At 44.1% G+C, this 22,135-nt stretch overlaps 3 protein-coding genes across 4 annotated transcripts; 2 read left to right on the forward strand and 1 right to left on the reverse strand.

Annotated features, from left to right (window-relative positions):
- Positions 1-1,550: 1,550 nt before the first annotated feature.
- Positions 1,551-8,989, forward strand: TMCO6 (transmembrane and coiled-coil domains 6). The gene is made up of 12 exons (XM_072630521.1): positions 1,551-1,956; positions 2,820-2,932; positions 3,199-3,311; positions 3,611-3,794; positions 6,029-6,133; positions 6,252-6,337; positions 6,507-6,623; positions 6,980-7,091; positions 7,253-7,439; positions 7,670-7,764; positions 8,036-8,203; positions 8,532-8,989. Exons 1-12 carry the CDS (start codon positions 1,872-1,874, stop codon positions 8,676-8,678), a joined length of 1,512 nt encoding a protein of 503 aa, XP_072486622.1. The 5' UTR covers positions 1,551-1,871; the 3' UTR covers positions 8,679-8,989.
- On the reverse strand, positions 8,946-10,603 carry NDUFA2 (NADH:ubiquinone oxidoreductase subunit A2). Of its 2 annotated transcripts, none has more exons than XM_072630534.1 (3): positions 10,198-10,603; positions 9,776-9,882; positions 8,946-9,254 (listed from the first exon to the last, which is right to left on the reverse strand). In XM_072630534.1, exons 1-3 carry the CDS (start codon positions 10,299-10,301, stop codon positions 9,163-9,165), a joined length of 303 nt encoding a protein of 100 aa, XP_072486635.1. In that variant the 5' UTR covers positions 10,302-10,603; the 3' UTR covers positions 8,946-9,162. The 2 variants fall into 2 exon arrangements, with proteins under 2 accessions (XP_072486635.1, XP_072486636.1); XM_072630535.1 differs by having other exon boundaries at positions 8,946-9,276; positions 10,198-10,328.
- Positions 10,342-21,371, forward strand: IK (IK cytokine). Its single transcript, XM_072630519.1, has 21 exons — positions 10,342-10,462; positions 10,572-10,774; positions 10,985-11,051; positions 12,444-12,536; positions 12,818-12,877; positions 13,519-13,686; positions 13,898-14,012; positions 14,187-14,257; positions 14,355-14,401; positions 15,745-15,908; positions 16,023-16,131; positions 17,223-17,262; positions 17,420-17,645; positions 18,266-18,284; positions 18,685-18,762; positions 19,444-19,525; positions 19,783-19,840; positions 20,508-20,596; positions 20,753-20,861; positions 21,092-21,126; positions 21,210-21,371. Exons 2-21 carry the CDS (start codon positions 10,759-10,761, stop codon positions 21,235-21,237), a joined length of 1,674 nt encoding a protein of 557 aa, XP_072486620.1. The 5' UTR covers positions 10,342-10,462; positions 10,572-10,758; the 3' UTR covers positions 21,238-21,371.
- The last annotated feature ends 764 nt before the right edge of the window (positions 21,372-22,135 follow it).

Here is a 22,135-nt window from a genome sequence, read left to right on the forward strand (position 1 = left end):
GACCGCCCTCCTTTGTTTAGGGAAGGGTGGGGGATGGGAGTCTTCAGGATTACTCAACCACTCAACACCTTTGCTCCAACAGGGAGGGAAATGACCAGTTGGCCTTGTTTGGCTGGAGCTGTTGTTCCTCCTTTGAATTCAGGAGGTGGTGATGCCTTCACTTGCACATAAATTGGATTTAAATGAGAGCTGAACAAACCCCTAAGCTATTGATGGAAGCCTCAGCCCCTAACTTGGAGATGAGAAGTGAGGTTTGGGGAAGGGAAAAGTGTAATTATAAGTTAACTTAAAGTCTCCCCACTTTTTCCTTGTCTCCATCAAATATGTGTATCTCTGCCCTGAATCCAAACTCAAAATCCATCTGCTAACTGGGAGTGTGGGAACAGGCATGATGTGCAGCCAAGGCCTCTAATGTATCTACCTAAACTCCCACAGATTATAACAGGTTGTAGTTAGAAACTGCTGTAGAGATCATTTTGTCCAAGGTCCTCACTTCACAGATGAGGAAACTGAGGCAAGTGTCTTGCCCAAGGTCATGCAGGTAGAAAATATCAGATTTGAGTCTAGGTCTTGCAACTCTAGACCTACCACTCCTCTTTTCACTACTCCACACTGCCCATCATTTGATCATCAGGACAGTGCCAGTTAAGTAAGCAGGCTAGTTGCCTGTCTTAGAGATGAGAAAGGTTATGCCAGTGAACTCACTTCCCAGTGCTATTGCTCAATAGGCCTGTTGTCACTATATTAGAATATATATTGATATATAAAATATAATGGTCTGCATTTCTTCAGCACATCATTGTTCACAAAGCACAAGCAATGGGGTTAAGTGACTTGCCAAGGGTCACAGAGCTAGTGCCTGTCTGAGGCTGAATTTGAACCCAGGTCTTCCTGACTCCAAGGCTGATGCTTTATCTATTGCACCACTTAACTGCCCCAGGAACAGTTGATGTGGTGTTTGCTGCCTGACAACTCCAGAAGAAATGCCAAGAGCAGAAGCGAGGTACGTACACAACGTTTGTAGATCTGACCAAGGTCTTTGACCCTGTTAGTCATGAGGGCTTATGGAATATTATGTCGAAATTTGGTTGCCTGGAGAAGTTCATCAGTATCCTACGTCAGTTTCATGATGGCATGTTTGCCCAGGTTCTGGGTGCCTTCCCAGTCACCCAGTGGAGTGAAGCAGGGCTGTGTGCTTGCTCCCATGCTTTTTAGCATGTTTTCAGTCATGCTGACAAATGCTTTCAATGAGGATGAACACGGCGTCAAGGTCAACTACCATACTGAGAGTAAGTTCTTCAATTTGAAAAGGCTACAAGCCAAGACCAAAGTGGAGGGAGCGTTGGTGCATGATTTTCTGTTTGCAGATGATTGTGGATCAATGCAGCCTCTGAAGCTGAGATGTAACAAAGCACGGATCAATTCTCTGCTGCCCGTGCTAATTCTGGCGTAATAATTAACACCAAGAAACCACAAGTGGAGAGAGCTGCGGACAGGGGGAGGACAGGGGGAGCGTGCGGGGAGCGTGCGGGGAGCGGGGGGAGGGGGGGCGGAAGCGCGGCGGGGGGCAGGGGGCCCTGGCCTTTTCCCAGAGAAGAAGGAGCGGACAAGCAACTTCCTTTAGGAAGTCAGGAATTAGGGAAGTGAAACCAGATTTGCCCTCGCAGGCCGCGCTGGCCCCGCAGGCTCCGCCCAGCGCTCCGCAGCCCCGCCCGACCCCCCGCCACCGGAAGTGCAGCTGTAGGGCGAGTCTAGCCGCCTCCCGCCGCTCCTCCTCCTCCTCCTCCGCCGCCGCCTCCCCCCGCCGCCGCCGCCTCCGCCGCCGCCCGTCCTCGGCCTGGTCCTATTGTGCCCGCGGAGCGCCCGGGGTCATGTGGAGTCACCGCAGCGGCCGCCTCCGGGCCCATGGCTACAACCTGCAGGAGCAGCGGGACCGCTGGCGGGAGCGGGAGGCAGGTGCGGCCCGCCCCGGAGTGGCCCGGGAGCTCCGGGGCTGCATCCTCCCCCCAGGCTCGATGGCCCCCAGCCCAGAGCGTCGGGGCCCTACGACCCGCCCGGCGCAGCCCCGCGATCCTCCCGCATCCCCAGCCCCCTCTTTCCAGCCTCTGGCCTTCTTGATCCCCACCTTCGGTGGGCGGGCTCCTCCGACCCCCATCCCAGAGCCCCTGGCAGCTCTGATCCGCCGTCCCCCTTTTTCCAGCACCCCCCCAGCCCTGGCCCCTCTGATGAGCGTCCTCCCCTTTGTCCCCCCAGCCCCTCCCAGCGTTGGTCCCCTTGGACCCCTCCCTTGGTCCCTCTGACCCCTTCCCTTCTTCCCTCCTTCTCCCTTGCCCAGTGATTACTCACTTAGAGTGCCTGGGCCCTGTGTGCCCTGTCCACTTCCCCCAGCCTCTAGACCATTTGATACCCCCCTCCCAGCCCCTAACTCCTCTGACCCCAGTCTCTGGTCCCTGTAGCCCCCAGTCTTGAGTCTCTGATCCCTCTTATTCCCCTAGCCCTGAGCCGCTGGTACATACCCCTCCCCTCAGTCCCTGGCACTGAGCCTCTGGCCCTTGTGATACCCCCCCCCCCACTCCCACAGGCCTGGCTTGACCTGCCCGAGTCTTTGGCCTTTCTGTGCCAGTCCTGAGCTTGTAGCCCCTGTGATTCCCAGCTTCTGGCCTTTGGCTTTTCTATCCCTCAGCTTTGGCCTGAACTTCTGGCCATGGGTTCCAAGTTTTGTCTTAATCGTTTGGTCTCTGTGTCCTCTAGCCCTAATCTGATCCCCACCCCCATTTCCCCCAGTTTGGGTTTGAGCTTCTGGCTTCTCTGTTCTCCAGCTTTAAGGAAGGCCAGGAGGGAACAGCATCTGGTCAGCAAGCGGTTGTTGAGGGACAGTGACCTAGAAGAAGCTAGAGATGAATTCCCTAACAAGCCCCTGGAAGAGCTCGAGGTGAGATATCTTTGATAGTGCTGATGGCTCTTTTCTGGGATAATAAAGGGTTCTGGTCTACTGGTGGTGTACTTGGAAACACTAACCAAATGAATACAAAGCGCTTAGTTTGTGGTTGGTGTTTAATAGCTTTGTTAAGTGTGGTTTAAGAGAACCCTGGGGTTGTTGAATATTTACATAATTTGAAAACTTCCATACCTGACACTTGCTATCTGTGAATAATTCTCCTCTTTGTTTCATTTCCTCTTCCCTCTTGGACCCCTTAGGTGCTACACTTACTGAGGATGTCTCAACGAGGAACTGAGAAGGAAAAAGAGAAGGCATTAATCAGCCTCCGGCATAGCCTACAGCATCCTGAGACTCAGCAGACTTTTATCAGGTCAGTACAGATATCCCTGAGGCCTAACTACCTGGGGTGTTGGAGGCTTCAGGAAGCAGATATCAGATTTCCAGAAGAAAGGCAACCCTGGGAAGTGATTAGATGTCCTAGGATTAGTCCTACTCCTTTCTTTTGGAAATGGGGAAATGAGATGCAGATAATTGAAGTGACTAGTCTAAGTCTCAGAGCTAGTTTAGTGGTAGAGCTGAGATTTGAATACCTCTGAGTAGGTTTGAGGATCGGAAGGGGGAGGGAGCTAATGCGGGAGTTGAGCCAAATTCCAACTCTTGGTGTTTCAGGCTTGAAGGCAGTATTCGAACACTCATTGGACTCCTGACTAGCAACTGGGCTTCGCTCCAGATGGAGGCAGCTCGATGCCTGCATGAGCTCTCCCATGCCGACCAGCCGAATGTGGCAGAAGCCTGTCTGCCTTCCACATCCTACCTTCTCACGTACCTTTCTGGGCACAGTGCTGACTTCATAGTAAGAGCTCACCCTATTTCCTTCAACTCTTCCTTCTGTGTGTGGGATCCATAGGAGGCTTATTAGAGATCATCAGTCCAATGACCTCATTTTACAGATGATGGAATTGAGGGCCAGAGATGTTAGGTGTCTAGCCAAGGGTCACACATATAGTAGATAGTAGAGCTGAGATTCTTGTGTCCTAAATTCCAAATCCGGGTGTTCTTTCTGCTATGTACTATTGTTTTCATTTATCCTTTTGTCATTTTAGAGCTCATACGTAGCTCCCATTAACTTTAACTCCCATGACTTTAAATAGCTGATCCTTTGGAGGATGCATGTTGTCATTTTTAAATTAAATTTATTTTGTTAAAAGGTTAACATTGAACATCGATAAACCATTAAACTTACTTAGTAAGTACATTTAAATACGTTTCAGTGCATAAAATATCATATAAGAGATGTGGAATGATGTAGACAGGGAATTAACTTTGGACGACCTGAGTTCAGGTCTTCTCTCTGGCATATACTGTGTGACCCTGGTCAAGTCGCTCAACCTTTCAGTGTCCAGGCAAATCTATAAGATTAAATTGTAGGACAGTTTCTGATCTGAGTTGGCGGAGGGAATTTTCTTGCCTGGAGGAGTTTCTCATATCAGTGAAATTAGTCTAGCTTTTTAAAAAGCATCATACAAATTTTTGTCATCCCTTTATGTCAGATGTTCTTAGGCTAAGGTCCATGATCTTTTAAAAAATTATACTTTGTTAACTTTAACAAAATCATTTAAAATTTTTTTGATTTTCCAATTCTCTCCCTCCAGCCCCTCTTGAGAAAGCAAGCAATATGATATCAATTATACATGTGAAGTCATGCAAAACATTTTCATATTAGCCATGTTGTCACATACAAAAAGGCAAGAAAAATAAGTATGCTTCTATCTGCACCTAGAGTTAATCAGTTCTCTCTGTCCACAAAGTTTTAAAATAACATTTTGACAACTCTATTTTAATATGATACTTCATTTTTAGTCCTAAATGTTCTATTTTATGGATTTAAAAGCATTATTTTGAGAAGGGGGCCATAGGCTCCACTAGACTGCCAAAGGGGTCTCTGACATAAAGAAGATTAAGTACACCTGCTTAAGGCTTCATCAGGATTCTTTGTCCATTTCTTCTCATTCATTTCCCCCGCATATATGGTATCAGTGTGTATCCCATTCTTGTGGTTCTGCTTTTTTCAGTTTCCATTTTTTTCATAAAGGTTCCACAGATTGAAAGCTAGAAGGGAACTCAGAGATCATTTAGTCAAAATTCTTCATCTTACAGATGAGGAAACTGAGACCAGAGAGGTTAAATGACTTACTCAAGGTCTCACAGGTAAAAGAATTGGGACCTAGGTCCTTTGACCCCAAATCCAGTGCTCTTTTGCACTGTAGCATGCTGGACATATCACATTTTTTTCTTTTTCTGCATACCTTATACTTGTTTATCTTAATTATATTATTATATCCTGTTACATTTATATAGAATAATTTATGTAACCATTTCCCTATTGAATATTTAAGTTGTTTCTGAAAATTACATATACTGCCTGTGATAGGTTTTGCACTTTTTAAAAAATTCTCATAAGATTTTCAATGTAAATTCCTGACAAAGGAAATATGGGATTACGGGGGTATCGGGGGAATATGTTCTCTTGCCACTTTTGGCCTTTTCACCTTTGCCAGCAGGTACATTAATCAGATGTATACTATCCTTAAGAATGAATTAATTTGTTTTCTTTCTGTGTTCCTCTTGGTCTTTTTGAGGTCAGACACCTAGTGATGGAATTTGGATCCAAGGGCCTGGTTCCAGACTCATGTCTGTCAATCCACTGCTCAGATGCCTGAAACCCTGTCTCTCACTGCCATCCCACTGCAGGACCTAGTATCAGAATCAGTGACTCTTGGACCCACATTATGTCACATGTCCTTTGAAAGTCATATTATTAGCATTAACTAAAGCGGTGGTATAAGGCACGAGTAGGTACTGATCCCCAGCTTCTGATTACTGGTGCACTGGGAGGAATAGCTCGTGTCTTCTGATATTAATTCCTCAGGGGCATGGGCAGGACCCTGGGGGTGGCCAGTGTTCATTTGCTGAAATGTAGAATTCTTGGGCTTAAATTTGTGGATAAAAATGTTTCAAGGATTCCCCTCTACTTAGTCTGGGGAAGAGAAAAACCTCAAAACTCTTTCTTGTTCCTTTTATTCTCAGGAGCTATGTCTGTACACACTAGGCAATCTGGCCGTGGAGAGTGAGGCTGTGAGGAGGCAGCTTCTCCCACAGGGCATTATTCCAGCTCTTGCTTTATGCATCCAGGTGAGGGATCCAGTGTTCTTCCTTCCTCTTAACCCCTGCATGCCCTTACTGATTGGGGAGGATACTTCTAGCTACTGCTTTCTGCTCCTTCATTAAGATCTACTTTGTCTTATTCTAGTCCCCCCATGCAGCTGTTCTGGAAGCTCTTGGCTACACCTTGTCACAACTTTTGCAGGCCAATGAAGCTCCTAAAGAAATCATTCCGTAAGTAAATCCTCTTTCTTTTGCGACAGAAGCATGGCAAGAGGGAGAATGGTAGCCAAAGGGGAGCCCAGGCTACTGCCAGGAATACTTTTTCACTCACAGTGGGGTCCTGATGGGAAGCTTGCATTTTCACTCTGACACCAACTCATTATGCCTCTTTGACCGGCAGCTCTGTCTTGGACTCTGCCATCCTCCCAAACATGCTTCGACTTCTACACCCTACCCCAGAGCTGGGAGCTAGTGTCGCTGTGGAGTTTGCCTGGTGCCTTCACTACATTATCTGCAGGTACCCTGGGCCCAAACCAGGAATACCACCCATAACCTTTCTTAGGAATCCCTGTGGACTCATGAATACATGGGGTATTGAGTCAAAGCCACAGCACAGCATTTCCTGATATTGCAGGGAGGAGGGTGTGACAGTGCTGGATTCCTACCTTATTCTTTTCTTTAGGATTGGAACACAAGTTAAGTCCTCCTGTTTTTCTCCTTCAGTTGTCCAGATGTTGTAAGTTCCGGGGTCATACTGACTTTCGCCGCCTCCCAACCTGTAACAGAATTCTTCCTGGCTTTATGACTTAGATCAAGCTAGGATTTAGGGACTCAGGATGTGGGGACGTGACTGTACTTTTTCCTCCACTGCAGCCAGGTGAATAATCCACTGCTCATTTCCCGAGGATCTTTGTCCACTCTGGGGCTGTTGCTGATGGACTTGGCTAGGGCTGCCTCAGGATCTGTGGATACGGGACTGGATCTGGTAGGTAAAGGGGGGTCACTGAAGAATTCCTCACCACCTGGGAGAACTAGATGTGCCTTCTGCTCTGCTTGGGTGACATGTTCTGTCTGTGATGTCCTTGGTGTCTCCCCTTGCCCCGTGTTAAACCCTTGGCCTCCTGGCCACTTGTCTTGCCTCTGCAGTTGGCTTGCCCAGTACTTCGGTGCTTTGGTAACTTGCTGGCAGAGGAAGGAGCGGCAGATGCAGGAGTACGAGCAGATTTTGCAGATGAGCGAATTATAGTGGCTATGTTTATCCTCATGGAGTTCTTCATCCAGCATCAACCCAGCCTGGTTCCTGAGTGCCTCTGGGTCCTCAACAACCTGACTGGTATGTAATGGGGCTCTGAGTCAGTTCACTGCAATGAATTTTATCCCTGGTTAAATAATAGTGGCTTCTCCAAACATCAGGGGACCTCAGCTTAAACTCAGATTAGGACAGAATAGAAAAAGGTGTTTCATTACCTTATAACACATGGGTAACCATCTGTGCTTTAACTATAACTCACTTTCTGGGACTTGAGTTCTGTGAATAAACTGGTCATGGTGCCTCTTCTTTAGTAAAAGATCCTGGCCTCTGTACTGCAATGCTGTCCCTGGATCTGGTCGCTCCCCTCTTGCAACTCTTACCCATTTCACGGGTGGTACGTATATTGGTAAGTAACGCTTTGGGGCTCTTGTTTATTTAGAGGTTAGGAACCTAAGAGTTAGTGTTGTCCTTCCAGGTATTTAGTAATCTGGTGTAGCAAGAAAAGCACAGGAGTTGGGAGTTAGGGGGTGCTTTCCTCTGAACCCTTCTAGCAGTGACTATAAATGATGTGTAGCTATTTGCAGCCTTAGCTTCCTCATCTATAAAACAATAGAATACTTGCTAACTGTAGTATGGAAGAAAGCTATTTACAAATGTTAATATTATTGTATTTGTAGGTGCTCACCATCCTGTGCAACATTGCCGAGAAGGGCCCCTTCTATTGCCAGAGACTCTGGCCTGGTCCACTCCTCCCCCACTTGCTAGATATCCTGACCCTTACTGACTCTGAGGTGGTGGGACAGAGCCTGGAGCTACTGCAACTGCTGTTTGTACACCAGCCTGAGGTGGGTTTTGATTGAGGTTCAGTGTACACTTTCTTTCAGGCCTTGTAGTTTTATAGGCTCAAGATAGATCCCAGCCCTACCCCCATCCTAACCAGCCCTGATATTCCACATAGGCAGATATTCCCTCCTTATCCTACCTCCTCCAGCTGAAAGGTTCCTGCCCCCCCTCCCCCCCAGTATTATTCAGTGCAGAGAATATTATACATCCAGAGGCTCAGCACCTCTTTCCCTTAGAAATACCTAAGGATGGTGACCCTTTCCTTGAGGGAAGAGATAGGAAAAACTAATTTTATGCCCCACTACAAAACTTTTCTTGTTTCCTAAACAGGCAGCTCAGGACTTCTTACAGCATTCTGGCCTACAGGCCTTGGAGAAACACAAAGAAGAGGTGGACCTCCAGGAACGCATACAAGCTCTTCAGGAGGTGGCACTGGGAGGAAGCTCACTTGTCCCAAATGCATTGGCTCTGCCATAGCCGCTCCCCCCATTCTTCTAGAAGCCAGCCTTGTCCTTCTGTGGTTCAAGTTATTGTCTATGCCCCAGTTATGTTTCCCTTCATAAATGACTAAATGGGCACCAGGTCCAGGCTGCTCAGAGTCCCGTCCCATTTCTTGCCCCCCCTTCCCATTTCCTGCCCCCCCTTCCCATTTCCTGCCTCCCCTCCCCATTTCCTGCCTCCCCTCCCATTTCCTGCCCCCCCTTCCCTTCCTCCTTTTCCCTCTTTCATATATCACAGCTTCTCTTAGAACTGAAAAGTTGTATTACATTAAATTTCTTCAGTCACAATATTGGTGGTAAAATGCGTATGTTTGGGGGTGGGGAGTAGAGGGAACATTCAGAAAAACTATAATTACAATACAAGGTTTGCATGGAAAGACTTTTAAGATATGTGGATATTTCATTCTCAGTCCAACGCAGCCCAAGCTCTGAGGCAACTCTTCTTAATGTTTTCTTGGACTTCAGGCTTTGCTATTCATCAAATTCACTAGAGCAGTGGCCACTTGTTCACTACTGAGGTTTTTCAATGAGACATTCTTCTCCTGGCCAAAAGCTGAGGATGAAACAGTAAACACCTACTATGTATGTAGCACTGATTGAGAAGGTGGCCATATTAAGTACTAAACGTGCTATTACTGTTTTAATTCAGAAACAGGGTAAGTCAAGATGGCCTAGAGTGGTTACAGAATTCTGGAGTAAAGGGTCTTTAACTTACCTGGTGGTTTTCCTATTTTAACTGACCATTGTAGAAGTTAGTTTTGTGAAAAATTATCACCTTCGATGATATGTGAGTGGAATAAAGCTACAGGGTGCGGCAAAGGGCCAGGTCTGCCTGCTTCCATTTCCAGTCCTGTGCCAGAAGGCCCAGGTTCAGGGGTTGGTTTCAGCTAGCTCTTCACCCAGGGATTCCTCTACCTTTTGGGCTTTTCCTTATGATTACACCTATAAATCTCCCCTACTGGAAAGCCCTCTTACAGCTGTGGGGGGCTGCAGTGAGGCGTCGTGGGGCAGAAGCTTGCTAAACCGTGGGCGAGGGTGCTCCTGCCACCCCACGGGGGCCCAGGCCCAGCTCACCATAGCGGACCCACAGCTTGGGCTGCACCTGGGAGCACTCCCGGATCAGGATGGGGAAGTCGGGATTCGCCTTCTTCAGCTCCACGTAGTGTTTCTCAATGAAGTCCCTGAAGGACAGAGTGAAAGGATGTAGTTCGTCTTTACGTGCCGCTCTGGGGTTGGGGAAGCATCGAGATGTTGGATGCTCCCAGTCCCCTTTCTCGGGTGGGGACATTGAGGATCAGAGAGGCGGCGTGACTGGTCCAGGCACCAAAAGCATCAAGAAAGGGAGGGGCCCTCCCCCTTCCCTCAGCCCCGCCCCCTCCCCGCCGCTTCCCCCGAAGGCACTCGCCGGGAAGAAGAGGGATGACCCCGCGAGCTCGTGACCTTCCGACCTCCGTCCGGCCTGCCCCTCCCGCCCCACCAGCGGCGTCCAACCGCACCTCACTCCTTGGCTGCTGGCCGAGCGTTGGCACAAGTGGATGCGGAGCTCCCTCAGGTTCTTGCCCACCTTGAACCCGACCCCGCGGGCTGCAGCTGCCGCCATCTTTTCCAGAGACTGCAGAATACCTCTAGTCAGCCTCGGGAAGGAAAGCGCTCGTACAGCCAATCAGGAAGAGGCACCATCCCCCTCACCAACTTGCTTGGTGCTGCTCTGGTCTCTTCAGCGAATTGCGTCCGTTGTCGCCCCGGATTGGCCAGATGCGGGTAAAGGGGCGGGGAGAGGGAGAGGCGAAGTGGAATTCAGCCAATTACGTCAGGGCCGCCGAGTGGTCTGTAGCATTACTGACCGCCTACTTTTTGCTCATTTCCGCAGAAGACTTTTCCGTAGAAGAGTCACTGACGTCTACGTGAGCGGAGTTGCCATGGTAATAACACGTGGGGAAGGTGGGGCCAAGCGTAAGGCGGAAGCTGATCTCGTCGTAGAGCACTGTGGGTAACTAGTTTGCGAGGCTGGTCTTCCTGTGGCGCCGTTTGTTTTGGGAGCTTTAACTGGCATCAGGATGCCGGAACGAGATAGTGAGTCCCGGGCTCTACTCCTTCCTCCTTGGGACTGCCCCGCGGTCATCCTTTCGTATGAAGGGCCTTGCCTGCGTCCAGCTTGGGGCTGTTAGGGGCAGGCTGGATGGGGGATGGGGAGGGTGCTTGTGGCTGCCCCAGCGGGGTCGGTGGGGTCCCAGAAGCGCAGCGGGAGGGGATGCGGGGAGCTCAGTCTTTTGTTTTGCCTAGGTGAACCGTTCTCCAACCCGCTAGCCCCGGACGGCCATGATGTGGACGATCCGCACTCCTTCCACCAGTGAGTATGGCCGGCATGCCAAGGGTACGGGGGTTTCTTTGGTAGGGCGGGGTTGCGGGCTTTTGAACTTGTGCCTTAAAGTGCACCTCAAATGCCTCGGCCATGGAAGTGACCCTGGCCTTTTAAAGATAATGCCAACCGAACATAAACGTGCCCTCCTACAGAGTCATATGTGGTCCGTGAAGTCTGTGTGGCTTTTGGGCACCAGCTTAGTTGGGAAGACAGTGCCCGCCGTACGTAGTGAGCAGGATTTGGAGTCAGGACCTAGTATCTGCCCTCTGGGTTTCGCCGTTTGTTGCCTGCATGATAATAAGTTGGGGATTATCGCCAGTCTCCTGATCTATATCTTGCCACTGGACCCAGATGGCTCCGAAGGAGAAAGTCCGGCTGGTGACTTTGCACAGTCCCCCCTCACTTAAATCCAATTCACTTGAAAGTCATGACATCACCTTCCTGATGTCATGTTCCTTTTCAAGAACGAGGGACTAACCACAACCTGTGAGTAGTCCAAGCTGCCTCACTAGGGATCCAGCTGACCAATTCCAGATGGGCATCACAGCTCCTTCTTTCCTCCCCTTTCTCTCCCCTCCTTTGCCCTCCCCTTCCTTCTCCCTCTATTCACATAGAGTATCATTCTTTACTTTTGAGTGCTCTGCTCGAAGGAATGAAAATTTCGTGCCTGGAAATGTAGCAAGGTGTCTTGGGTTTTATGGACTAGATTTCATTAAGACCATGCCTTAAACCCAGTTCACTCTGGCTCTCATTGATTGGCCAAGTAATAGGTCTCAGCCCAAGCCCCACTTAGTGGTCATTATTTGAGCCCAGATGCCTCTGTGTAGTGAATCAATGTAAATAGTAATCGCTTCTGTTTTTGCCAGAAACTCTTAAGGGTTTTCTACTCCCAGGTTTTTTATTTTTCTGAAGTGGGCCATTCCTTGTCTCTTTACTAGCCTTAATAACTGAATGGCCCTTGTCTCAGTCAAAGTGAGAACTCAGAAAGAGTTAACAATAATAACAAATCGTTAATATCTATGGATTTTAGTTTCTGTATCTTTTTGATAAGGGATTTGAAGTAGATCCTTACAATTTGGAAAGGTTTATTTTTTTTAGTGGAAGATTGTTTGCCAGTTGATGAATTTGTTCATTCGTAGCATATTATTTAATAAAACTGAACTGGAGGTTTTGGGATCTGTGTCAATAGGACTATTACTTGTGCTGGTGAAATCAGGGGTCCTTAAAGTAACGAATGTTATTATTTGTTACTAGCATGTTACTGGTTATTTAGAGAAGTAGTAGCTACTTGTGGGGAAAAGAGGTGCTACATGAAAATAGATTGAAGAAGTGCTAATATTACAATCCCACATTTGACAATTTTTTATCTTGTTTCACCAGGTCCAAACTTACCAATGAAGACTTTAGGAAGCTTCTTATGACACCTAGAGCTGCACCCACCTCTGCACCACCATCCAAATCTCGCCACCATGAGTAAGCTGATGTATATTCCTAGTTGTTTCCCACCCGTTTCCAATGTATTCCTTAATGCATACTTTCCCAGAGGAAACATTTAGAAAAGTAGATGGTGGGAGGAATTATTTTGTTGAGGCTGTGGTTGGATTGGGAGTCAGTATATTCTTCCAAATGTATTCCTCTGGGGCTTCTTCCTGCTCAGCTTTAGTGCCCTGATCATTTTACCTCTGAGGTCTCCTCTTGGGATTTGTGAGGTTGTGGTAGCCATTTGGGATATTTGGATTTTCTACTCCTTCTAGGATGCCAAGGGAATACAATGAAGATGAAGATCCAGCAGCACGAAGGAGGAAAAAGAAAAGGTGAAAGGAAGGGAAAGGGAGGTTACATCTTAACGTAGGCACTATCTTTACTGAGGGTGGGACTAAATTGGGTTAGGAGTTGGCTATGTAGGAACATAGTTCTCAATTATTGAAAAAACTGAGGTTTCTCTTTCTTAGAAGCTCTGTAATGCTTTCATACTTGTTAGAGGAGATGTGCACTTGTTAAGAGGGCTTTTCACTTAGAAGCTGCAAAAGTTCTCTCTGGGCCTGGTATTTTGCTTTCTTTGTTCTCTGGGGTAGGTCAACAAGAATTAAGAGACGTTCAGCTGAAATTTGCAAAGATTTGGAAGTCCAAATTAATCTTCTGGGCTGTGTCACTTAATAGTAGTAAATATTTAGTAATTTGGAGGTGACTAAGCAGGATGGGGAACAGTTGTGACTGAGGAAGCATTAGGTATTGCCTTCCATTACAATTATAGAACTGTATTGTACAGAGAAAGAGTTGCTGTGAGAAGATATATAAGTAATTAGGTATTAGAGGGGGTATATTTTTTGGCCTAGAGATATATGTTTGAGGAGTGAGGGCAAAAATGTGGAGAACAGAGAGTCCAAGCAATAGAGAAGAGCAGATTTGCTACTCTTATATTTGAATACCTTACATACTTTCTTCTCATTCATAGCTACTATGCTAAACTCCGTCAACAAGAAATTGAACGTGAAAGGGAGCTAGCAGAAAAGTATCGTGACCGTGCCAAAGAACGGAGAGATGGAGTAAACAAGGATTATGAGGAAACAGAATTGATCAGTACCACTGCTAACTACAGGGCTGTGGGACCTACTGCTGAGGCGTGAGTAGACTTTAGCCTAGGTTCATTTAAGATTTAATTTCTGAAGCAGTCCCATTCAGAGCATGTAATTGTGAGCAAATCATTTAATTCTTCTGAGCTTCAGTATGCTGTAATGTGGACCTCTGGACTCCTCATCTAAGCCAGACCACTCACTATAACAACCCTGTATTAATACTAGGTTGATCTGATAATGGTACCTTTTGTTGTATAGTGACAAATCTGCTGCAGAGAAAAGGCGACAGTTGATCCAAGAGTCCAAGTTTTTGGGTGGTGACATGGAACACACTCATTTGGTGAAAGGTTTGGATTTTGCCCTTCTCCAGAAGGTGAGATATTTTTCTTTTATTTGTGAGTTATGAATGTTACTGGAATGCTTAATGTTTCTGGGGCTTCCAGGAAGGGGAGCTTTGGTGAATGGAGAGGAACCATTTCTGACTGTTGTAGTATTATGAGTGCTGAAGGTGGAATTTTAGGATGTAGTCCTCTGGTTCCTCCTTTAGGTTCGAGCTGAGATTGCCAGCAAGGAGAAAGAAGAGGAGGAGATGATGGAGAAACCTCAGAAGGAAACAAAGTGGGTGTATGAGGGAGAGGGAGAGATTGTTGAGGTGGAGGGGTGGGACTTGGACTAAGGGCAGAAGTGGCTAATGACTGCTTTCTTATTTCTTAAGGAAAGATGAAGATCCTGAGAATAAGATTGAATTTAAGACGCGTTTGGGTAAGAGCAGAAATGTTTTAATGCCTTGATACTTCTTGTTTCAGCAAGTGTAGATCTTATAAGAAACTTACATGCCACCAACTAAAAATGAGTCAGAATTGTGTGATTTTGTTGTTTCTCCTCCCCCAAGACTACAGTATTTCTAACCACATGCTCTGAATACTGAACATGGAATGCCATTTTCAAACAGCTTTTAACCAAGGTTTAATTCCTTATAGCCCTTACCCACTTGTTCATGCACCATTGAAATAAGTTTAAGACTTAATGTAACATCAACTATATGTCCTTCCAAATGAAGACAGAAAATTGACATTTAAACTTCACTTTCCTGTAAAATAATTTTTACATGATTTTAAATCACATTTTATAAAGCATATATTAGGAGATATTACATTTTCTTTAAACCTAGACAGAGATGCTTGGAGATAGAATAGTCCTAACTTTAAATTTATTTATAATACCTATGATATCTTCTACGACTTTTCTTCCTCCACTATGAAAATTTGCTTGAAAAACTCACTGGAGAGCAAAACCATCACTAGTCTGACTTTAAGCCCTTCTTTTGAAAGCATTTAAATGTGGGAAAATGTTCCAATTATAATACTGCTGTGACAAATCATTACATGAGAGTCTGTATTTTGCTTCCATGGCAAGATACAAGGCTTAGACCCTCTAATGGAAGTTTGTAGAGAATAATTCCCACTAGAAGGAAAAAACTTAAATTTGTAGCCCCTGGGAGTGGCCATTGCATAAATTTTCCTGTTAAAGGTATGTTATCCTTGTAAGTTCCCATTGGTACAATTATAGAAAATCTCAGACTATCAGGTAATAGAGATGGAAAAAGAAATCATTGCCTGTAGGCCTTTCCCTGTCTGTATTCTACATGAAATCTTTGTTATGTTTAATTTGTTAATCTTAGTTAGCTAGCTAACTTTACTTTCTACTATTCCCAAAGAAGTAATCAATCTCTTAGTTCCCAGCCTTACTTTTTCCTATTTCTGTAGTATTGCTTTTGTTATCTCTTACCCCCAAATGAAATACCTTTCCTTTTTTTACCTATCCAATTTCTATTCGTTCTTCAGGGTCCTGCTCAAGTCTTGTCTATCTCCTTTATAAAACACCTGACTTACCTATTCAAACACTGGTTTCTCCCTTTTTTGACCTTTTCTAATACTGATAGTACTATATATTTTAGCATTTGTTTTCTAATTTTTTGCTATTTTTATAGGCTTATTCCCTCAACTAGACTGTAATCTCTTTGAAGATTAGACTAAGTCACGTGACAGTGCCAGGCTCTTGATAGGCACTCAGTGAATGCTTACTTATTAATCTCCTTCTCTTAGGCCGCAATGTTTATCGTATGCTCTTCAAGAACAAAGCTTATGAACGAAATGAGTTGTTTTTGCCAGGCCGCATGGCCTATGTGGTAGATCTGGATGATGAGTATGCAGACACAGATATTCCTACTACACTTATCCGGAGCAAAGCTGATTGTCCTACCATGGAGGTACTTGCCCTAATATTCCCTAGGACTGTCCTTTGTAGGAAATGTGGGAGGGATATTTTCCTCCTTGAGATGGTCTTTTCTCAGTTAGTTGACTTATTTTCTTTGGATTTCCAGGCCCAAACCACACTGACCACGAATGATATTGTTATCAGCAAATTGACACAGATCCTTTCATACTTGCGGCAGGGCACCCGGAATAAGAAGCTGAAGAAAAAGGACAAAGGTCTCTGGATGGTTTTGGGGAAAGGCCTTCATTTTCTTTGGGGACTGAGTCTTGTGGTGACATATGGAGTGTCAGGAAGCAATGTTTATTTAGTGATATTTGTCCTATCACCATTTTGTTCCCTTTGCCTTGGGAGACAGTTAAAAAGTTGAAGAGAGCCTTGAGATTGGGGGGCAGGAAGACGATTTTCAGAATCACGGACAGGACAAGACTGACCAATTTGGGAGGTAGTGTCGTGGTATGAAGTAGATGGAGAACAGTGTTTGGTGGTTTTTCCTTTATACCTCCCCCCACATAAGAGCTTGTGCCAGGGATATTTTTTAATAGATATTTACAATACGTTGACTCTTTTTAATTCATTTTCTACATTGCCTAGCACAACATGCAAAAATAGGTAGTTAGAAGTACTTTTCCATTGTGATGACATAATGTTTTCTGATTAATTGTATAGCGTTATAAGTCTATCCAGAGTGTCTCTTCTTCCTTACCACCCTCCTCAGCTTCTTGAAATCGGGGCCTCTATTCTGCTGAAACTTATTTTTCCAAAGGGCACTTGTGAGCTTTTAATTGCCAAATCCAGTGGCTTCTTCTCAGTTCTTAATCTCCTTTTAGATAAAATTATCCTTTCCCCCTTTTTAAATTTTTTTTTCACCCTTTTATTCTTAATGTTCTCTCCTCTCTCAGCCTGTGACTCCATAATCTTCTAGCTTTCTACTTTCTATCTCTGCTGTTTACTGGCTACTCTTTTTGAGCCTGCAATGATTGTCAAGGTTTTGTTCTTGACCTTTTTCCTATTCTTTTGTTTTTTTTTAATTCTTAAATGTTTTATAGACTTTTTTTTTTTACATATTACTGTTTCTTCTTCATAAATTCCCACCAAACAATAGGATCCCTACTTTTAACAACTGAATCAAGCAGAATAAATTTACACATTGAACTCTTGTATATGGGTCTCAATCCATCATTCTGAGAATGAGAAAACGTACTTCTTTGTAGATACTTTACAGTAGTAATTGAGAGAAGAATTGATGGTGACACTGGGAATGAAATGGCCCTACTTTATTATCCTTATTCATATTCTTACTTTACAGGAAAGCTAGATGAGAAGAAACCTCCGGAGGCTGACATGAAGTATGTATGTTAGTTCCTAATATAAGTGATCATAGGAAGAGAGCTTTGTGGGAAACCAGTTCTGGAAGTCTGTGGAAAGCCTAATCTAGGAATCTAAAGATATAGTAGGGTCCATACTTTTGGGGAGCTTCTGACATCTGGGTCTATGCCTTTCCAGCATTTTTGAAGACATTGGAGATTATGTACCATCAACAACTAAGGTTCCAAGGGAAAAAGAACGGGAGCGATACCGTGAACGGGAGCGAGATCGAGACCGGGACCGAGAACGAGAGAGAGAAAGAGAACGGGACCGAGAGAGAGACCGAGAAAGAGAGCGGGATCGGGAAAGAGAAGAGGAGAAGAAGCGACACAGCTATTTTGAGAAGCCCAAAGTGGATGACGAGGTGAGTCATGAATTCCAGGATTTTTTGTTACATGCAGGAGCATAGACTAGTTTTAGAGATGGATTAAATAACAGATTCCCAGTATAGAAGTCCCTGTAAAATTTTTTGGAGGGACCTAATATGATTTCCTTGGCAAATGGAGTGTAATCTGGAAATTCTGTGCTCACTAAGTAGCATTTATTCTGGTGCAATCTTCTTTTTGCAGACTTGGGGGTGCTGGTGGTGGAGAAAGAATGGGAATTTAGAGATAGAGGAGAGAAAATTAGGGGCAGCAAGCCCATTCCTTGAATCAGAGCAATGACTAGAACACTGTTTTCTCCTTGATCAATCTGGGAAAAAGTGGTTATGATGTCACGTAGTAGTTGAAGATACCATTAGTAGCAGATTTTTTTGGAAGCATTGAGAGTATGCTGGATGGTGATATATGAAAGAATTGGGAGCCCTCCTTTTTAAGAAAGCTGGCTGTGGAAGGGAGCATATCCTAACAGAATGGGAAAAACCATGAAGTTGGTGGAAGTTTGGGAAGAGATCAGAAAAGAACAGATTTGTAAAATGTTGGTAATTAAAAGTAGGTGTTTCTGATACTTTACACTGACTTTACTCTCTTTTTTCCTTTTCAGCCTATCGATATTGATAAAGGCAAGTTATATTCATGTTGTTAAGTAGATGTTAGGAAGTATTCTGAAGAGGCAGAGGCCTGCATCCTGGCTCCTGCCTTTTATTTGAACTTGGCTTAAAAATCTGATACACTGCACAGAGCAGAGATGGTATGCGTGGAGCTGAGTCTGAGCAAGTGTCCATGATGTGCTCAAAGAAATCAGGGTGGGGGCTTATGTTACTGTTGCTTTAGTTATGTAATATAGGATCAACTCTGTTGTTTGCACAGTAGTGGCAGGATATAGGAATTATTGCTAGAGGGAACATGGAGGGATCTGAGGGTCCCAAACTCCTTAGTCCTCTAAGAACTGGGCTTGGGTGGGGGTTGGGCCCAAGGCTCTCTTGCTTAAGAAGATGGTTAATATAAATCTTTTACCTGTAGGTCCTGGATCTGCCAAGGAGTTGATAAAGTCTATCAATGAAAAGTTTGCTGGTTCTGCTGGTTGGGAAGGTGGCGAATCATATCCTTTACTATAAAATAGGGTCATGAATTCTGAAAGAAATTTTTAGCTTGACCCTGCTTCTGATTGCTCCAGAGCTGTTTTCTTTTATATGGAGAAGTTTGACTGAGAGTTGCCCTTTTCCCCATAAGAGATGCTTATAGCAGACTCTCCATGGCCTTTATCCTCTGATCTTTATTTTTTATCTTTTGATCTTGTTCTTTCTCCCTCCCTTTCTCTGAACTCTTACCATTTGTTTTCAACATATCCCTCTTCTTCCTCTAAGAGAGCCATTTCTGTTAACAAATAATAAAAAGAAACCAGTTCAACAAATCTCACCAACTCTCACCAGTGACATTCAAGAGTCCCTTGCTTTTGCAAAAAAGGAAAGGAGGTACACTTTTATACCCGCTCTTTAGGACCAACCTCGTTAATTGTAATTTTTCAGAATTTTGGTTATTTTGTTGTTTTTTCATTTGTATTGCCTTAGTTATTGTGTATATTGTTTTCTTGTTTCTTCTTACTTTGTATGAGTTCATATTTTTTCCCATTCTTCTCTGTAACCATCATAGCATTTCATACAGAGTAATAATATTCCATTATATTCATGTACCAGAGATTCTTAAAAGCTATACCCCAATAGGCATCTAGTATAAGGACATCTACTTTCTGTAGCACTTGTTATACTTTAACACAGCATACACTGAAGAAACCAGAAGATAAGAAGCAGCTAGGAGATTTCTTTGGCATGTCCAATAGTTATGCAGAGTGTTATCCAGCCACGTAAGTATGAGGCTTCACTCTGGGAAGTGAAATGGGGAGGGTAGTTGGAAAATTGAAACTGTAGATAAGAGATTTGGCAGTTTTCTGTGATTCTGAAATATCTGTCACTCAGAAGAGGAAGTCAGGATTGCCTATGCCAATTGAGTCAGCCAGAAGGAGGAGGGAATGTAAGTAGTTTGAAAGGGTAAGGGGACTAGTGAGGTTCCTAGACAGTCTTGGTTCGTTAGAGCATTTGACTTTTCTTTGCCTCTTCTTAGGATGGATGACATGGCTGTGGACAGTGATGAAGAGGTGGATTATAGCAAAATGGACCAGGTATGTCTCTCTAAGGTTTACATTAAGAATGGATTACATCTTTGCTGTAGTTTGTATCCTTTCTCTGTAGGAAAAAGAACAAGCAGCTTACCTGACTGAAATTGTATGTTTTACGTTTTTCACTAGCACCATGTAGTGATCCATTGAGAAAATTAACAGTAGTCTGGATGGTGATGAAATTAGTAGCTCTGTTAAATATTTAGTTTTCTACAGAAAGACAGATGAGCCAAATGCATTTTCACTTTATGAGGCTTAGATTATCGTTTTAGAAAAGAATATTTTTCAACTCAGACTCGGGGGGGGGGGGGTGTTGGAGAGTGAGGGAAGGTGGGGACACAATTGCTGTAAAGCATCATTTTAGCCAAGTTTCCAGGTTTCTTTTATATTTGTAAACACTTATTAATAGAATGGCAAATAGGATTGCTTTAACCTTCCTTTCTTTTTTTCTCCAAGTGGCAGAAATTATTTGGATATCTAATTATTTGGAGTAACTGATTATTTTTCATAGCAGCCCCTTTATCTCCATAGAAGCCTAGAACTAAAGAAAGACCCTAGTTAGTTGGATTTTCTAGGCCCTGTTCTGAAACAGTGTTGAATATTACTTATGAGCCGTGTACTGCAAACTATAAAGGTTCCTTCTGACCATCATTTTACTTTCTTGCCCCAGGGTAACAAGAAGGGACCTTTGGGTCGATGGGATTTTGACACCCAGGAAGAATATAGCGAGTATATGAATAACAAAGAAGCTTTGCCTAAGTGAGTCTGGCACTGAAACTAAACAGGGTTCTGGGAGCTAGGAAGGAGGTTCTGGGAGGAGGGCACAGTCTCGTTCCCTCCTAGGGCCTTTTCTTTGAATCTTACTCTGTGCAACCTCACTATACTGTTACCCTGACTTTCTTTATCTACCTATAGAGCTGCATTCCAGTATGGCATCAAGATGTCAGAAGGTCGGAAAACCAGACGCTTCAAAGAAACAAATGACAAGGCAGAGCTTGATCGACAGTGGAAAAAGATCAGTGCAGTGAGTTTAGGGAGGTGGAAAGCTATAGATGGTAACAGAGATCCAGATCCTCCCATCCCTAAGGCTTGGAGGGGAGAGCTTGGAAAGAAACTCCTGGATTATCCAATATTGATAGGAGGGGCCTGAGATAGTTCACCCTGTTTGTTAGAGCTTCCATGGGTCCTTGTCTCCCCTATCACTGGTCAAGATAAGCTTAATGTGTAGCATGATTATCTCTATTCTTTTTGCAGATTATTGAGAAAAGAAAGAAAATGGAGGCTGATGGGTAAGAGACTTTTTTTTCCATTTGGTTGGGGATCATTGGAACAAGTGTGTTGATTCTTGATGCTATTTCTTTTTCCATTGTAGGGTTGAGGTCAAAAGACCAAAATATTAATCCAACACTGATTCTTGGAAGATTACTTGTCTGGATATTTCTTAACTTCCTTTCTCTCCCTTTGCACTTTCCACATGTGTCTATGTATGGATGAAATTGCATTGTTTTGGCTATTAAAATCCATGATAAGCCTTTGTTTTTGTTTTTTTTTCTTTTCTACTGAAGAGATTGTAGGAAGGGAAAAATGTTGGGGATAATGAGGTTAACTCCAGTTTCTCAGGGTTTCTGAAAACACTAGTTGGGCCAATTTCACCATTTTGTTCTCGATTCTCAAGCTCCAGCACAAACTTGGGTACAATAAATTACATGTGGGAAGTCATTTTAATTATGTACTTTACAAACAGATTAGAGTATTATAGCTAGTCATCCTAGCATTGATATGATATTGGTAAATATTTTTCTTTTTCCATCATTTTTCAGCTGAAAGTATGACTCTGCATAAGAAGTCCTAGCCACGGTAGTTTCAACATAAAAAGGAGGGAAGAAAGGAGTATTAGACTGATATATTCCTTTTTAAAAAAAACTTATTTTTTCACATAAATCTTTACCAAGTAAAGGTATTCTAGGTCTGTATCAGTATACTTGAGTAATAACTCTCATTACAAAGAAGATAGCTTTTACTTTTATCAGGCCAAATTACAGGGGCAGTGACTCCAGCAAAAGTGGTTGGCCTTTGATTTATCAGCAATTTGACCTTAAGGTTGTATAATAAGGCTTTCAGGTAAAAAACATTTTGGGTTATAAGAACAAACTAATTTTGCAGTTTTGTACTAATGGATCACATAATGTTCCTCAAAGGTATGCTATCTTATTATTTGTTCTTGCCCAATAGAATGGACTATGGTGGTATCTGGTCTCTTTGACCCTTACTTTTATAATGGGCTGTGTTTATGTGGAA

The sequence above is a fragment of the Notamacropus eugenii genome, chromosome 1 (assembly GCF_028372415.1).
Source record: "Notamacropus eugenii isolate mMacEug1 chromosome 1, mMacEug1.pri_v2, whole genome shotgun sequence".
In the NCBI taxonomy this organism is placed as follows: Eukaryota; Metazoa; Chordata; class Mammalia; order Diprotodontia; family Macropodidae; genus Notamacropus; species Notamacropus eugenii.

Coding starts and splice junctions, on each gene's coding strand:
- IK (XM_072630519.1), top strand. Junction 14,013..14,186: donor ATTTTGCCCTTCTCCAGAAG/GTGAGATATTTT, acceptor TTCCTCCTTTAG/GTTCGAGCTGAGATTGCCAG. Junction 20,862..21,091: donor AGTGGAAAAAGATCAGTGCA/GTGAGTTTAGGG, acceptor TTCTTTTTGCAG/ATTATTGAGAAAAGAAAGAA.
- NDUFA2 (XM_072630534.1), bottom strand. CDS start 10,301: ATGGCGGCAGCTGCAGCCCGCGGGGTCGGGTTCAAGGTGGGCAAGAAC. Junction 9,883..10,197: donor GCCAGCAGCCAAGGAGTGAG/GTGCGGTTGGAC, acceptor TCTGTCCTTCAG/GGACTTCATTGAGAAACACT. Junction 9,255..9,775: donor CAAGCTGTGGGTCCGCTATG/GTGAGCTGGGCC, acceptor TTTCATCCTCAG/CTTTTGGCCAGGAGAAGAAT.
- TMCO6 (XM_072630521.1), top strand. CDS start 1,872: ATGTGGAGTCACCGCAGCGGCCGCCTCCGGGCCCATGGCTACAACCTG. Junction 2,933..3,198: donor AGCCCCTGGAAGAGCTCGAG/GTGAGATATCTT, acceptor TGGACCCCTTAG/GTGCTACACTTACTGAGGAT. Junction 6,134..6,251: donor CTCTTGCTTTATGCATCCAG/GTGAGGGATCCA, acceptor GTCTTATTCTAG/TCCCCCCATGCAGCTGTTCT.